The sequence below is a fragment of the Panulirus ornatus genome, chromosome 6 (assembly GCF_036320965.1).
Source record: "Panulirus ornatus isolate Po-2019 chromosome 6, ASM3632096v1, whole genome shotgun sequence".
Taxonomy (NCBI): Eukaryota; Metazoa; Arthropoda; class Malacostraca; order Decapoda; family Palinuridae; genus Panulirus; species Panulirus ornatus.
The window spans coordinates 6248297-6264994 of NC_092229.1; the positions used below are offsets into that span (position 1 = coordinate 6248297).

The following is a 16698-nucleotide window of genomic DNA, read 5'->3' on the forward strand; positions in this document are numbered from 1 at the left end:
TCGCACTAATATTCTTATCATCACTGACCATCTCGACGTGCTAAACACACACACACACACACACACACACACACATCCTACATGCCATGGGTCCTGCCTGGAAACAAGAGAGTGGTCAGAGTCATGCAATCACCGAGACTTTTCCAGCGAGTGCGTTTCATTGCAGCGACGGAAGCCTTTGAAATGTAAATAGTAAACAGGGTGGGGGGTTGGGTCTGGATGGCCAGGGCTTCCTCCAGGCTGCAACTCGTAAAGCTCCTGGATCTGTCCTTGTCTGCTGACCCCTGACCCTCAGTGGTCAGTCTGATCCTCAGTGGTGGCTAAGTCTCATCCTCTGTGGGGGCCAGCCTCATCCCTGGTGGCCAGCCTTATCCCTGGTGGCCAGCCTTATCCCTGGTGGCCAGACTCATCCCTGGTGGCCAGCCTCATCCCTGGTAGCCAGCCTTATCCCTGGTGGCCAGACTCATCCCTGGTGGCCAGCCTCATCCCTGGTAGCCAGCCTTATCCCTGGTGGCCAGCCTCATCCCTGCTAGCTAGCCTTATCCTCAGAGGTGGCAAGCCTCATCCCTGGTGGCTAGCCTTATCCTCAGTGGTGGCCAGACTCATCCCTGGTGGCCAGCCTCATCCCGGGTAGCCAGCCTTATCCTCAGTGGTGGCAAGCCTCATCCCTGGTGGCTAGCCTCATCCTCAGTGGTGGCTAGCCTCATCCTGTGGCGGTCAGCCTCATACCAAGTGGCTAGCCTCATTCTCAGTGGCGATCAGCCTCATACCTAGTGCCCAGCCTCCTCCTCAGTGGTGGCCAGCCTCCTCCTCAGTGGTGGCCAGCTTCATCCTCAGTGGTGGCCAGCCTCCTCCTGAGTGGTGGCCAGCCTCCTCCTCAGTGGTGGCCAGCCTCCTCCTGAGTGGTGGCCAGCTTCATCCTCAGTGGTGGCCAGCCTCCTCCTCAGTGGTGGCCAGCCTCCTCCTCAGTGGTGGCCAGCCTCATCCTCAGTGGCGGACAGCATCATTTCTAGAGGGGCCCAGCAGGTTCCCAGCCGCTTCCAGAAATGTTATACATCACCCAGGTGTTAAGACTAGACCCAGCGACGCGACGGAGACACATTTTTCACCCGGGCGATTCTTTTCAAAACATGACCCGTAAAGCGGCGTTGTTATGTTTGTCGACAGCGCAAGCCGACTCCCGGGGAGGACAATGCTGGTGGACAAATTGTATTCATGTATGCGGGAGGAGAGGCCGCCGTGTGATGCCGTCGCTGTAATCTGCTTCGGATTCATAGGTTACTTGCGTCGGCTGCTCTGAAGGGACGCGAGGTAGGGGGGACTCCGACACACACACACACACACACACACACACACACACACACACACACATCCCCCAGGCCCGAACAGAGACATAAGGTGCACCGGTTGTAGCGGGTTGTACTGCCGTGCGAACACGGTGTTGTGGGATATGTTACCATACGACCAGGGTGTAGCGGACTATATGGCCACACGAGTGAGGTTGTCGTAGGCCTTGTGGCCATACATTTGTAACGTAAAAAGGGGGAGCTGAGTTGCGTCATTCCCGTTCGCAACTACAACACATTATCCACAGCTTCCACACCCTCACCACTCGCCCCTTGCGGCCACGTCCTCACAGCGTCTGCTGAGCACGCTCTACCGCGGAGTTCCCGACCTGTCACACGCGCTTCTTACGTACCCCATGACGCCAGGAACCTCTCAAATGCTGCTCTAACCCCTCGCATCAACTCTCCACTCGGCTTCCTACCCTGAAAATATATTCGTGATATCACACAGGCTGGCGAGTATGTGTGAGGTGTTGAGCACAGGGGGTGGGGAGAGGGAGGGGTAGAAGAAGGAGAAGGAGGAGGAGGAGGAGGAGGAGTAAACGATAAAGCTACGAAGGAGATGGGGTGAGTGGAGCAGTTGCTGTCCGCTGAGCACTGGCGCGAGACGTGGAACCAACCATTTTACACCCTCCACGTCAGGCTTGCTGGCTGGTCTTGTTCTTTGTCTCGGTGAAACAGAGTTCCCTGGGCTGGATTCGACGTTCTCTTTACACAGACTCTTCGTCTAGCCTCAGTTAAGTGGCACAGGTTTAACCAACGAGACAAAGCACGCTACTCCTCTCGTCCCTCTGTACCTGGAATATCTACACGACCAAGGCTCGTGTACACGGTGGTCACCATCGAAGGCAAGGGAAGCTCCTTTTCCAATTTCTTCTTTCTCTTTCGGTCTCCGCCAACAGGGAGAATAAGCACTTTGAATAAGGCTCGCTCGCCGGCCACTCGACCCACGTCAGGTGGATAGTCCCTCCCACGTCTTTGCGACGTTTCCTCGAGAATGTCCTGCTGTCCCGAAGCAACGAGGTCAAGTACGAGTGTGTTCTCTCAAGTGGAGAGGGGGCGATGAGGGACAAGGACAGCCCGACTCCTACCCACCACCCGTGGGGCGAGTAAATTGCCACGAATATCGTCGCGAGCTGGTTTCGTGCACGCCCTGGTTCGTGTGGTATTTGTTAATCCCACGTTTCGGATAAATGTGCTGCGTGTTATGAGGAGCCGAGCGTCCGCTGGTGTATTTGCACGGGCACAATGGCTGGTGGCGAGGGTCCGCCACCGTACTCATCCGCCCCCAAGTCTCACCCACAATGCAACGCGTAGGGAGGTTTGTTTACACGTGACGTCAAAGGATTAAGTCTATTGTGGCTTTAATTACGCCGTTTCTCACACACACACACCTCCCTCCTCCCTCCTCCTCCCCTACCCAAGCCCTAAACCTTCACCCTGCCCCGTGTGTGTGTAAGGCAGAGATTCAAACTAGTGAGCAAGAGGAACATCAACGTATGCTTCCATGCTGATGCTGGACTGCACTAACTATATACCAAGTGTGTGAATGGCTCGAGATGGAGGTGGAGGTTCCATTACACGTGCTGGACTGTTTTGCATCAGCGGAGATACGCGCGGCATCCGGTGGGTTAGCTGTACCAGGTGGTGGGTCGCGCAACAGAAACCGGTACGTGGGTGGAGTGAGTAATGACCCACCCGTTGACACGACTCTCCCGAAATGGAAAGACGTGGACGTGGTACTAACACGTCCCCTTGCTGACGTGATGACGTTATCAACGAAAGGACGCGGATCTACGAATGACATGGTCGTTTACACAACTGAAATGATGACAAACGTTAGTGCATGACGGCGACCTATGTACGTGATAATGACCGAGCATCAGCTGTTGCCACACTTGCCGTATAAAGGCTCATTGCCTTACCTTTACCCCGACGAAACAGACGACGTGAACCGAAAAGGCTTCAAACTTAGAGGAACTTTCCTTCGAACCCGAGGGCGAGATGCCAGTGCCAATAGGTCCTCACACCTGACAGCTATGAAAAGCTCGTGTGGCAAGAGTTTCGTGTTCTCCAGTTACTTTTGGTCGCCAGCAAGGAGTGGCGTCGCACTTTTGGTCGCCAGCAAGGAGTGGCGTCGCACTTTCGGTCGCCAGCGGGAAGTGGTGCCAGCTTCCTACCGCACGACTAGGGTGGGCGGTTCAGTCTACCCAGGCACCAGCTTGGCGCCTTATAAATACGAAAGTGTGATTTCGGATCACTCTCCTTGCTAGTCCTCCCACACAAGAGGAAGTAAAAGTAGCTTCAGGTACAGAGGTGGTCTGCTGACCAGATGTATCTATAAAGTAGAATGTATTTGTAGATACATCATGAACATCGGTGTTCATGTGTTATCAGACCACCAAAGCCCTCCACACACACACACACACACACACACACATTAATCACTCGCACTCGCCGAAGATCCTGATGCAAAGCGGCCTTGTAGAACGTTCCTCTCTTGCAGCGTGAGGCGCTACGGCATTGAGGACAAGCTGGCCGGAAGATCAAAGCTCCGAAAAGAAAAAAAGAAAATGATCTTTCATCCATAGTGTTGGAGGGAACGACTTTACTCATAGTAATAACGCAGAGACAAAAGAATGGGAAAGGGGATATTGCTAGGACGAAGCCTGCTGATAGATGCGACAAGGGGGAAGATAAAAGGAGAAAAAAAGGACAATGAGGAGGAAAAGAGATGGGGGACATCTATGCTGGATGACCTGAGGGCGGCCTGGAAAAGTTACTGCAACGTGGGGTGGATGGCTGAAGACAGACCGACCAATTAGCCTGAAGTGAAGACCAAGAGCCACGAGCTACTGACTGGCAGAAGACCCCCCAAAAGGAGGAATAAAGAGGAGGAATGCATTCGTATCATACACCTCTTCTGAGAGCCCAAAGACACGGAAGGTGTACAAGAAAGGAATCCAGTCCATCCTAAGCCTTCCAGAAAGGGACATGTAGAGAAGCCTTGGCATCAAGGACCAAGAAACTGTTCGGCCATGTCACCGTCTCTTATCGCTAATGGCGACACCAACCTGACGACGGTGCGATGGTACTGAGTTAAAGGTGCGTTTGGGACTGACCCACCCATGGGTCTGGTACAGATCCCTGATGGTTGGTGTTGTGGTGACCTGTTGGCACCAGGTGTGATGTAAAGGAAGGTAGAAGACCTGGTACTTCACCTGACGGTGGGGGGCGCGGCTGACGTGAAGGTACAAGACCAGGAACTTTACCTGACGGTGGGCGTCGGGGTGCCAGCAGCAACACAGGGAAGGACTACAGTGCCACCCTCAGGCACCGTAACAGAGCGCCGCTTGTCTTGGATCACGGGTCGGGTCATCTCGCCAGGCTCTGTTGACACAAAGATGATGGACTGATAACTGATAGAAATAAAAACAAAAAGATAACGTGTCAATAGTGAATTGGGTCGTAATCATTGTCAACACTTTCCCCCATAGTCTGCATCTCCCAGAGAGAGAGAGAGAGAGAGAGAGAGAGAGGAGTATGTAGACCCATCCTTGGTTCCACTTTACACCACCTGACAAAAGACGTGCTCAACACACGCCGGTTCTCCTGACTCTACTCTTAACCATCGACTCGATCACACATGACACTTTGAAGGGATGTACGCTATACTGATACGCAACCCCGCCACCGTCACATCCTGCCGCCTCAGATCCCACGTCTCCTGGCTGCAGTTCGCTACCACATCTGCATCGAACCCACACACAGCTCAGAAGAATAGTTCCCCCCCATCCCAACCATAACAAATAAAAAGCAATTTAGGCTATTGTTCGACATTTGTCGTAGTCTGATATGAATGTGTTTCTGGAAAGAGAGCCAGTAAAGACAAAAAAAAAGTTAAAAGTCTAAAAGAAAAAAAAATTTTCAAAGTCAATAAGAATAGATTTTTTCAGTCAATAAATTTTATCAAAGTCTGTATGAAAAAAAAAGATGTATTCGAAGGCTATGAGAAAAATCTATTTTTTCAAAGTCTATGAGAAATATTTTTTCAAGTCTATTATCGTTTCTATTTACCTTCTATTCAAAACGTTTTGAAACGTTCAAACTCCATCAACGGATGAATGATTTTTAGTGGCAATAAATGGAATTATCAAATAAAAGTCACCCTAATCTGCATTCTCCATAAAGAGTTCATTTATGCACGTCAAAAAAAATTTGCGACCATAAAAATTGGAAAAAAAAAAGAGAAAAAATCCAGGGTCTCTGACTTGCCTCTCTGTAGAGATGTTTTCCTGATGTATATTCATACAGTAATCAGTGACTTCACTTATTGAGCACGCGTGGTTCAGTCATCATTCTTCTGATAATCAGATGTTTTCCAAAACTGGCTCACCTGTAATCTGGGATCAAGAGTTTCTTGTCATTGAATTTCGCATTCTAAATCCATCTCTAATTCTAATCTGTCGACGGCCCTTCACTGCTCCCTGCGTTCTGGTTATCAATACGAACACGATCCTTTCCGCTGACCCTTCTGTGTGAGAGTGGATTGCATCACACCTCCGTCTCCTTTCTCCCAAGCGATCAACCTGGCGTCTTGAATGCTCCCATCTTGCCAAGTCTTATAGTCTCCATTGAAATGAGATATGCATTCCACTATCCTCTACAATCTTGCTATAGTATTACGCTATATATTTTGCTACTTGCTCCCAAATCCTGCATTATAGTTCTAACGTAATCAACACGTCAAATTAACATGATAGTATCTTAGTTAACGTAATCAACCAGTCAAATAAATACGATAGTGTCTTAGAAAAAAGACTCGGATAGTTATTTGGTTATCTTGTCTATCCTTTTCTCCCAGTGACTTGAATCCAATCCTCTTCCTATTGTTCCAATTTAGAGACCAGGATTGGACGCAATCACGACTGGGCGAGCGGGAGTCGAACCTCAGCCATCGTAATGACAGTCTGGTGAGTTAATCCAAGCCAGTCCGTTCGGCTGGACGAATCTGAGTAGCCAGAGGAGTGAAACCTCTGCGTGGACGAATCTGAGTAGGCAGAGGAGTGAAACCTCTGCGTGGACGAATCTGAGTAGATAAAGGATCGAAACCTCTGCGTAAACAATGGGAATCCTCGTGTTTACGGTATTTGCTCAGGACTGAGACGCTCATTTATTAGAGGCAGATCAGCTCCCTTATTCGTACTATCGTGCGAGTCAGCGTCTCTAAGCTCGACATAGCCTGCCACGTAGGCTTTAGCCTCCTTAGTACCAATGTACAAAGTTATGATTTGGAGAGCAACAGATGAGGCAAAAAATGACTATTTCTCTGTGAGAGATATTGGGTCCTGTACGTCTTTAGAGATGTCGACCTTTCGTATATATGTATATATCTATCTATCTGTATATGTATATATATATATATATATATATATACATATATATATATATATATATATATATATATATATATATATATATATATATATATATATATATATATACACACACTACCAATATATATACACTACCCTAAGTCAGATATCTAATCAATTAACCAACAAAATTATGGAAGACAATTATTTTTCGTCCAATTTGGTTAGCAATTCAACTCTTTTCTCTTTTCCACCTTCATTCTCCATCACTGTGAGATTTCAATTAAGATCTTATCGAAATTCCCATCTCCCATTTGCAGCTCAGACGTAATGACGTAAGATTTGCCGTGCAGACTGCGTCCTCTGAGCTGGAATTACTACCCGCTGACACTGAGCAAGCGTCCTCATCACTACCACTTAGCTTCTGTGTTTGGTCTCTGGAAAGCGGTCATATCTGCAGGCGGTCCCCCCTGACGCTACAAGATTAACTGGCGCTAAGGGAGAGATATTGGGGTCGTTTACATGACACGCCCGGGTTCGGATGGGTCGTTCACCTCTCCCTGCTAACCTCAATATCGTTTCTCTAGTTTCCCTAAAGGTAAGAAAAAAGTCGCTTCCTGTTTTGTTTTCCCTTCAACTTCGCGGAAATGGAAGCATCACTTATTCCATACACAGGCGAGTGAACAGAAGAGGCGGGACGAGCAGGGTAGCCTTAGTGTTGTGGGTGAGGCTCTGTGTGTGTGATGTGTGTGTGTGTGGGAGCAAGTGAGCCTGGTTCCGAGGCAGATGAAGCAGGATCTGGAGCCAATATAGATGCTGGTCATGTACACTGATGGGACTGGATTCGAAACTTCGGTTGGAAACTGCCGGCATGAATGATGTAGGATCTGAATGTGAGGTAGAACGTATCAGAATCACTATATCATATACGACATCTAACTTCCTCCTGTCTACGGTGGAGATTATTGTAGGACAGGTGGAACAAGCTAGACTGCGATACTTTCAAGCGAACCAACGGGTGAAGCAGTTTCGTTCAAGTGAACATGAACCATTATGAGCTGAGATTAACCTCTCTTCATCTCCGAAGTCTGAACAAGGCTAAACTCGTTCGTTGATTGCACTCGATTGCAGAAATGGAAGTCCAGACAGTACAGATGATGTCCCCTCAATTTTGAAAACAAAAACATTCACGAATTATCACGACTGTTCGCTGTATACAAACCTCCTCCAGCACCTAGCCCTCCCTCTGCTGCGTGTCCTTCACCAACAATACCACAGACGTGCTTTGTCTGTGTATACTTGCACAAATAAAGTCTTTTAGATTAATCAAACTGATTATTCTAATCTCACTATTCAGTGCTGCCGAGCTATTGTTCACAAACCTGGCGGCATTCCTCCCCGAGGATTAAGCCTCATAATTAACCTACTTTTCTCATCTGACTCAGCGATGTCTTCTAATCCACGATATGAGATTATGAGGAATAGTGTCACCACACAGAGCGACAATGATGTCCAGCCTTGGTATATGCCCTTATTTTCAAGCCTAGCTCTTGTCGTGGTGTTGTTGTTGCTAATCGTCGCTAGGGTTGTGGCTAGAACGGGTCTTCTTACCCTCCATTACGATAGCTCGCTTTCAGTAACCCTCCTTGCTGCTGTCTGGATGGTTTTGAATAGGAAACAGCCCAGAGGTGTCCGAGTTTACTCACTTGACCTGGGCTTTTTCTTTAGACAGTGGGACTGTTTTCTATCTTGTTTTTTTTTTTCTAACAGTCAATTCATAAAATCACTGAACATATCTAGATCATTTCGTACACTGCTGCGAGGAAAATGTATATAAAGTCTTGATTTTTAATCTATATAACTCCAGGATCCCTTTCAAGGGGCTTTAAGGCTGCACTGCAATCAGCAGCAGGGATGATTAATGTTTTGCCTGGAGTGTTTCAGCAAGAGAGTCAGTTTCTGCTTAAATGGTACAGCTGGAGTTCTAAAGTCTCTAACTTCCATGGTTGTGACTGTGATGGACTGATAGAAAGGTTCGGGAAGCTGGACGCTTTAACAAGTAAAGTGGTGATGTAGATCTTGCCTAATCCTCTACGTGGTGCAGGATCAAGTATAGAAGGTGAGGCATGTTGAGGTCAGGTAAGATAAAGGTGAGCAGGTGTGGAGGAGGGGATAATACATTGATATTCCTCGTAGCCGATGGCATGAGCACTCGATGAGGCAGGTGTTTCAACAGTCGTGCTACACCTCCCCACTTCTGCAGCGCGGAGCACAAGACTTCGGCAACCGGCCGCAAACTCGAGGACCTCAACAACGCCGAAGGACGTTGCGAGTGACGAGGCCACCAAGGATTCCCTTGGCTGACAGGAATGACGAGTCGAAATGGTGGGTAATTCTACGTATAGGGAACCTTGGTGGTGCCAGTGGACTCCTTGGCTGACGATTGGTGCCATTTCGCACGGTGTGTTGTGAATCATTCGGGTCAGCCACGCCGACAGTGTTAATTGTGTGGGTGTGGACACCAAGCCGATGACGATGAGCTCGTACGGAACAAAGGTGAGACTTCGATGGGTTGAAGGTTAGATGTAAGTGGATTTCCCATTATAAGGTTTTGGACCAGCTACTTGCGGAGGTCTAGCTGGGTCAGAGGTGAAATTTGGTGCTGGATGAGATGATGGCAGCGGACCAGGTGCCTAATGCTGGCTGTGAGAATGATTTCATCACAAGATCAGGGGCTCTGCCTGAGAGGTGATGAGTTTTCGTGGAGCAACATTGGAAAGTGTGGCTACAGTGGTATATGAGGGACAGGTGCTTAAGTGTAAGTGATGTGTACTAATCCATGACATGCACAACGTCACTATCCGCCGTGTATAACAACTTCTCAAACAAAAGCCGCTTAACTAGTCATTATTTCATCGCTCACCGTCGTCTATCCTGGGATTCGTCACGTTAACCAGAAGCACGCCGCCGTCTGTCCTAAGGTTCGCTGCGTTAACCAGTGACACGCCGTCGTCTGTCCTGGGATTTGTCACGTTAACCACAGACATGCCGCTGTCTGTCCTGGGATTTGTCATATTAACCAATGACGCGTCGTCGTCTGTCCTGGGATCTGTCACATTAACCAATGACACGTCCTTGTCTATCCTGGGACATGTCAACGTCTAACTTTTCAAAAGCACTTGTTTCTCGCCCCTGTGATCATAGACAGCGTCTTTAAAATACCATTCTTTTCTTACATGACGAACGAGGGATATGACCCGTATAAAGGCTTTTAGAAATGATAATCAATGTCAAAATCTAATTTCTTTCAAGGCTAAGAACCTGGTGAAGAAGTCGTGTTTTTTTCTACAAGTTTCTTCTAATATCATTCCACATAGAATCGAATATCAATTTTCAATTACGTGAGTGACTTTACTGCTAGAGGTAACATGTTCCGTATTTCCACTAACAGTTATCGTACCTATCTCCTTTATTTCTGCATTTACTTAACGTCTACTGATTTTTGAGATTTGTTAATTACATCACGAATTTTCATCAACACTTCCACCACAGCATCTCTGTGTGTGTCTCGCAATCGTTAGTACACCTCACGGTTTTTGGTAACACGTTCAGCTGGAAGGAATGTATCACATGGGGTCACTGGATCGTATTTCATAAACATAAGAACAGAGTTTTTCAGCCTCTTGTTGGTCGGGGAACCCTTTAATGTCCTCACGGTCTTCGGCAGGGGTTCAAGAGAAACGGATCTATTGTATGAAACATCTTTGATTATAATGCATAAAATAAAAACGGGGGTTTTTGAACCATCCTTTTTATATAGTCGAGGAACGCGTCAAGCAGCAGTGATATTTCCTGGAATTCTGACCTTCCACTCTTTCCCCTTCTGTCTGAAGCAAAAATTTGTCATACCTTTCTTGAGCAATAATGTGGCAACCAACCATTAGCCAATGTAAGTTATAGAAGAACTTCATATATGCATTTACGAACGACTGGGCTTCCATAAGTTTTCTTTTTAATCATTGCAGAATTTCGCGGAGCCCTTGAAGGATGCTCAGAACCCTTCGGGTTTCCAGCGAATCCTTCGGAGTTCCAGGGAATCCCAGCTGAAAGAATATTGCACAAGAGAATGATTCCAGGAATATGACACAGTCTTATGGCTACTAAGAAGCCTTACCTCACTCAAGCTCTGGTGCTTTCGAGTCCGGCAAATATACAACAGATCTACCTGGAATTCCAGGAGTTAACTCCAACATCACGATGGTACGATCCTGGAACAAGGCCTCTGAGCACGATGGTACAACCTTTTTAGTGTAAAGATGCGACCCTTGAGCATGACGCAACAACCCCTGGGTACAAATACATGGTCTTTGACCTTGACCCTTGAGGACTAACAGATCAAGGCCAAAGCCATTGTGCCCGGGTGTCTTAACGTCGCACTCAATGATCACAGCGTCGTGCTCAGCTGTCGTGCTGGAGGGTCGTACCACCGATCTCAACTGTCGTAACGTCGTGCCTAAGGGTCGTACCTTCGAGCTCAACGGTCCTAAGTCGTGCTTAAAGGTCCTACCGCCGTGCCTAAGGATCGTGTCTTCGTGCTCAAGTGTCGTACCGTCGTGCTCTGCGGTTGTACCGACGAGCTCAAACGTCGTACCATCGCGCCTGAGGGTCGTGCCTTCGTCGTCAAGAATGCTAAAGTCGTAGTCAAGGGTCGCAGAGTCGTGGTCAAGACAGCACAACACAATCTCCCACAATCTCGCACTTTTTAACACGTCTGCTGTGACTTACGATGACTACCTTCTCTTTATTCAGTTACACGCCTCATCTTTGTGGGCGATAGAGGGATTTAGAAACGCTCGCTGATAATTGCAGAGATAATGCACGAGTCTATCGCCTGCACTTTCAAGATTAATCCCCAAAAGGAGAAATAATCTCTGTAATAATCGGTGGGGGTACATCCTCGTTTACCTTAGCAATTTGTAATCTTTTCTGATGTGTGTAGTTATATATATATTCTTCCATTAACATATTTCCCTTTCGGTAAGATAAGACACTTGACATTTCAGTCTTATAAGTAAAGACTGGCTGCACTTTACACTTAAATCTAACGAATAAAGTCTTGCATTACTTTTTTTTTCCACTTCCCCGATCGTCTCACATTAAATGTCCTGAGATTCTTTCATGTGAATCATCTGTTAAATGCTACGTCAGGTCATATCTGGCAAACCAACATCAACCACTTTACGCCTCCGTGTGATCTACCGGTGAGCTGAATCACTATTTTCCGCCGGCAGGACTTGCCACAGACACTGTGGTAGCGCCACGGGCAGTCACATCACCCAGTGTCCAGCGCACGATACATAATACTGTAGGTCGCCACCTGTGTTACCTGCGTCTCTGGTCTCTGTGGTTTGCTGGTGGTTTGCTCGCGAGTCCGAGGGGGTCTTCAGGTGGTGTCCTCTACGACGGAGGTAGTCAGACGAGTCTACGTGAGCAGGTTAAGTCCTGATCCCTAAATGTGTCCACGCCAATCAAATCTTTTTTATATTCTCTAATGTGTATAGTTACCTGGCCTTGGAGACAAGTTGCGTCAGTGGCAGATGGAAATGGTCGTTTGATCGCCATCTAACGCCAGTGGATATACCCTTGCAAATGCCCAGTTTTTTCTATTTTCTTTTCATCTAAATTCTCCGTATTTTCTCCCTAGCTCGGAAGCACAACTTGAACGACGGAGTTGCTCACCTCGAGGAAAGGCACACACAGAGCGTCACTCCAGCAACACACACACACAAGACAAAGCGTCAGCTCGAACTCTTAACTGAATCACTGACTCGAAAAGCCTCTCCAGCAAACAGGTCACATACTTTTGTGTACTTCACCTGCGAGTTTAACTTTACGATGGCCTTTGCCGAGGGGAATCCCAGGTCTGCCGATGACGATAGGTTCTGTCGCATTCGTCTGTGTTTCTTTTTTTTCTTTTCGTCTACAGCAAACACAATGTTTCCATCAGTCTCCACTCGTTATCAGTCACATGTAGTGTTCATCCGTGCAAGTCTCGAAACTCGGTCTGTAGGAACTGTTCTGTTCAGCTCAGTGTTCTATGCACTATGGTGCCATTCATCGACCAATTATCCCTTCCTCACACTTGGCCACCACGCAGCTCTTGTCTATACCTGACACAGACGCTGCCACGCTGGTCCCTCCCCAGAGCAAAAAAAACCATGCCATGATTTACGACACATCGAGTCTCCTCCTCCGGCACCACAGTAGACCCAACACTTACCAAACACAACGCTAGAGAGAACGTGGAGTTTCCCATACTCCAGGACGGGTATGATCGCCCAGGGCAAAAATGAGGAGAAACAAGAACAACAACAACTACTAGTACTACAACATTTACGGGGGTGGAAAAAAAAATGAAAGTTACGTCAACGCTGAAATTCAAACCACGTAAAATTTGTCCAGTACACAGTCGTGCTAAAATCAACAAATGCGACAACCACACTATCAACTGTGTATCCCGCCCTAGTCCCCTCTCTACTAAAAGCTGAAGAGCGTTGGAGGGGGAAAAAAAATAATATAGTATCGTTTTCATTTTATTTCTCCCTCTAAAATCCCGACAAATTAATCACCATTGTAATTATCATCACCAGGATTATAGGATTACGTGGTAAAGTCCGTGGTGAGGAGTGGCGTATAGTGGCGTACAGTGGAAACAACGCAAGGTGTTGCTGGAGTCTGGTGGAGGGGGTTGTGGCAGCACATACGCCATCGGGAGCTGTTACCACCAGCTCCCCCACAGCATCTTCCACGACGTAACACATCCCCCATGAACGTCGCTGTTGTCTCGTGGGGGAGTTCATGGTCTGTTGAGGCCTCTGGTTCGCGTAACTGTTTCCCCCGGGCAGGTCATGGTCTGTGAGGGTTCTCCTCCACTCCAGGTTGTGTAGATGTCCTGTGGGCGGTTCATGGTCCGCTGATGGGGGGCCTTCATTTCGTCTAGCTGTCCTGTAGATAGCTCATGATCCGTTGGGGGCCTTCGGTTCGTGTAGCTGTCCTGTATGCTGTTCATGGTCTGTAGGGGGCCTCTGATTCATGTAGTTGTCACGCATGCAGCTGATGGTCTTTAAGAGACTTCCAGTTTGTGTCTTCAGACCAAAAAGGCGAATCATTCCTTTAAGGCCATTGACCTTCGAAGCACAAGCTAACCGGTTACTCACGGAAGAATTCAAGACAGAAACAGCACCTTCAAACTCCTGTCTACCGTCTAAGTTACGTACTCGTAATGCGGGATTCCTTCTCCATATGATGAAGAACTTTGAAAGACATCCACAAGTTGGCGTCAGACTCAAGTCTGAACGGACGTTGAGGCTTTATAGACGCACTAGCTTAAGACTGAGCTCAGCCAGTCTTCTTCAATATCACAAAACTGGTTTTCGAACAAATGTGAACATCAAGATAATATTCACAGAAATACAAAACTTTTTTTTCTGGAGTAAACTTTCGTAAATACTGAATATTTGAAAATGACAATCGCTGCAACGAACATTTCACAGCAGAGAATGAAAATGAAAAGAGAAAAATCAAGATAGCTCAAGTGGTGGGCACAGAAACCAAAATATGATATATTCCCCTCCAGCTCAGGATATATCTCCAGAGCCATGGAAAACGGGGGTAGAGACAGACGGGACTGGAGCGCAGCACAAAAGAAATGTAAGGGAATATAGCTCAGAGGATACAGGGCTTAGAGATTGTGGATGGAACGGTGGATATAGTATGGGGAGGGAACTGGGCAATGCAAACAAAATTGTTTCCCATTGACAATAAAACCTTCGCTGAAGATGAAAATGAAACCCAGGGGGGAAATTGAAGACAACATTAGGATTTCAAGACCTAAATGAATGCTGGACAAAAACGCTGTCGGAATTACACCAGAAGTATTTGTGATTTCCATAAGGCTAGAGGGAGATATGAAGGTTTAGTGTCATACCAGCCGTCCACCAGTGTATAATGACATGGCTCGAGGGCGAGCGAGTCTCGGAGATACATAATAATGATAGGTATAGACCCTGACAGCCATGATTGTGTACGAAAAAGATACTGAGACTCATTAGAATGTCTTGATAAAGACGATCTCCCACGGACGAAACCGTGACACACACACACACACACACATACACACATATACTCTCGGAGACCAGCTATCTATTTACATCAACCACAAACATGTAGAAAGATTAAAGAACCTTGAACTTCCTAAAGATATAGACGAGATCGCCTGAAGAAGGATGGATGGAGTGATCCAAGACGAGACGGACACAGACGCTAACATTACCGTGAACCTACTGGTCACTGTGGCCTATAGATATGACCCCCTCGGCAGTACACACACTCAGACCACATGGACGCAGGTACTGGTCATCCGACACACTCCCTCTCCTAAAGTTGAGGGAAACTGTACAAAACCTTTCCTACCAGCCAGTATCGAAGAACTCCAACAGACATGCGAGATCCCATTGATTGATCGGCCTGTCAACACAATACAGGATCAAAGAATCTTCACAGAAACTCGCATAACTGACTACACTAAAGGCAAAATACAAGATTCCTACCAACGGTTTATGTAGAACTTTGAGACAACATAAACAAAATAAATGGTGGACGTAAAATACTCTGTAACAAATTGTTGGGAGATTTTGAAAGGTCGTTGTGGCTTGGGTGATGATTAAATCCGAGAATCTGAAGTTGTTATTTGTCCTGTTGTTGAAAAAACAAACACAAGAATTTAAATACCAAGAGGTAACAAAGCAACTGAAGAAGAGTGGAACATACAGTGACACACACTTACAAATTATACTGTCTCGAGTACGATTTTCTGGGAGACTTCTCAGTCTGCCACGAAGGAGTTGAAGACTGACATGAAACAACCTGGTCGTGAGGAATTGGTGGATAGCAGTTTTGGTGACGAATGAAACACGAAGGAACCTCTCCACACTGGCTACAAAAAGTGTCCAAAGTCAACAAAGGACACGAGCGAAAACCTCTTTGACCGACTGTACACAAATGATAAAGGACTGATTCACTGCTTCAGCTTCACCTGAAAACTTCACATTATGAGCATATAACAGAACAAAAAAAAAAAAATATCAAAAGACAAAGAAGAAGCTAAAAAGTTCTTCTTTTCTTTTCTATGGGAGAAAATCTTGAGCCACTTCCTTTTCTTTTTTGTTTTCTTTCTTACACCGGAAGATTTATATACAGTTAGTACTAACTGTGGGAAATCTACCAGAGAAATATTATAAATATTTAGTGTATTGATGGAGAAGTGTGTGGGGCTTGCATGCCGAGAGGGAGGTTATGGTTTCGGTGCATGACACATGACAGGTAGAGAGAAGGAAGTGTGAGCGGATGTGGCACTTTCTTCGTCTGTTCCTAGCGCTACCTCGCTAACGCAGGAAATGGCGACGAAGTATGAAAGAAAATGGAAGAAGTTGATCAACGTCCCACTGAAAGCGCCACCTCAGCAGAGGTCACCACGTGCATTACTTACTCGTCGATACACACCAGACAATAACACTGGATTCCACACGACACTGGAAAAATATCACTTGACAATTTCTCTATAAATTCCTTCCCAGAACCAGACGCCTCGATCCTATATATCCTTGTAACACAATGTTTAGATCCTTTGGTTTTAATGGCATAAAGGGGGCCTAAACGATCTCGAAAGGGGGCCCCCCCCAAAAAAAAAAGAGAAAAAGAAATTTACAGCTGTGAACACCTGTAAAATCCTTTACTTTTTTCCGTGGTATTTTTGATATGTATTTCTTTTTTGTGTAGCACTACGACACTTCGAATGTTTGAATATTCCCGGTTTAATGCCTTCCTACGTCTTTTATTTATGGGCTTCGCTCACCACCCCTACTTCGAATCTCCCATGGGATTGCTCTTTACACAACGGGGCTCCTGAACCGTGGAAG

General features: G+C 46.7%; 1 protein-coding gene across 1 annotated transcript in view; it reads right to left on the bottom strand.

Moving 5' to 3' along the window:
* The window catches only part of LOC139749264 (cell adhesion molecule Dscam2-like), a 468747-nt gene that overhangs the window by 166615 nt on the left and 285434 nt on the right, over window positions 1-16698 (bottom strand). Inside the window, 1 exon segment of the mRNA XM_071663001.1 lies at window positions 4619-4736. Within this exon segment, the coding sequence (XP_071519102.1) occupies window positions 4619-4736 (118 nt within the window).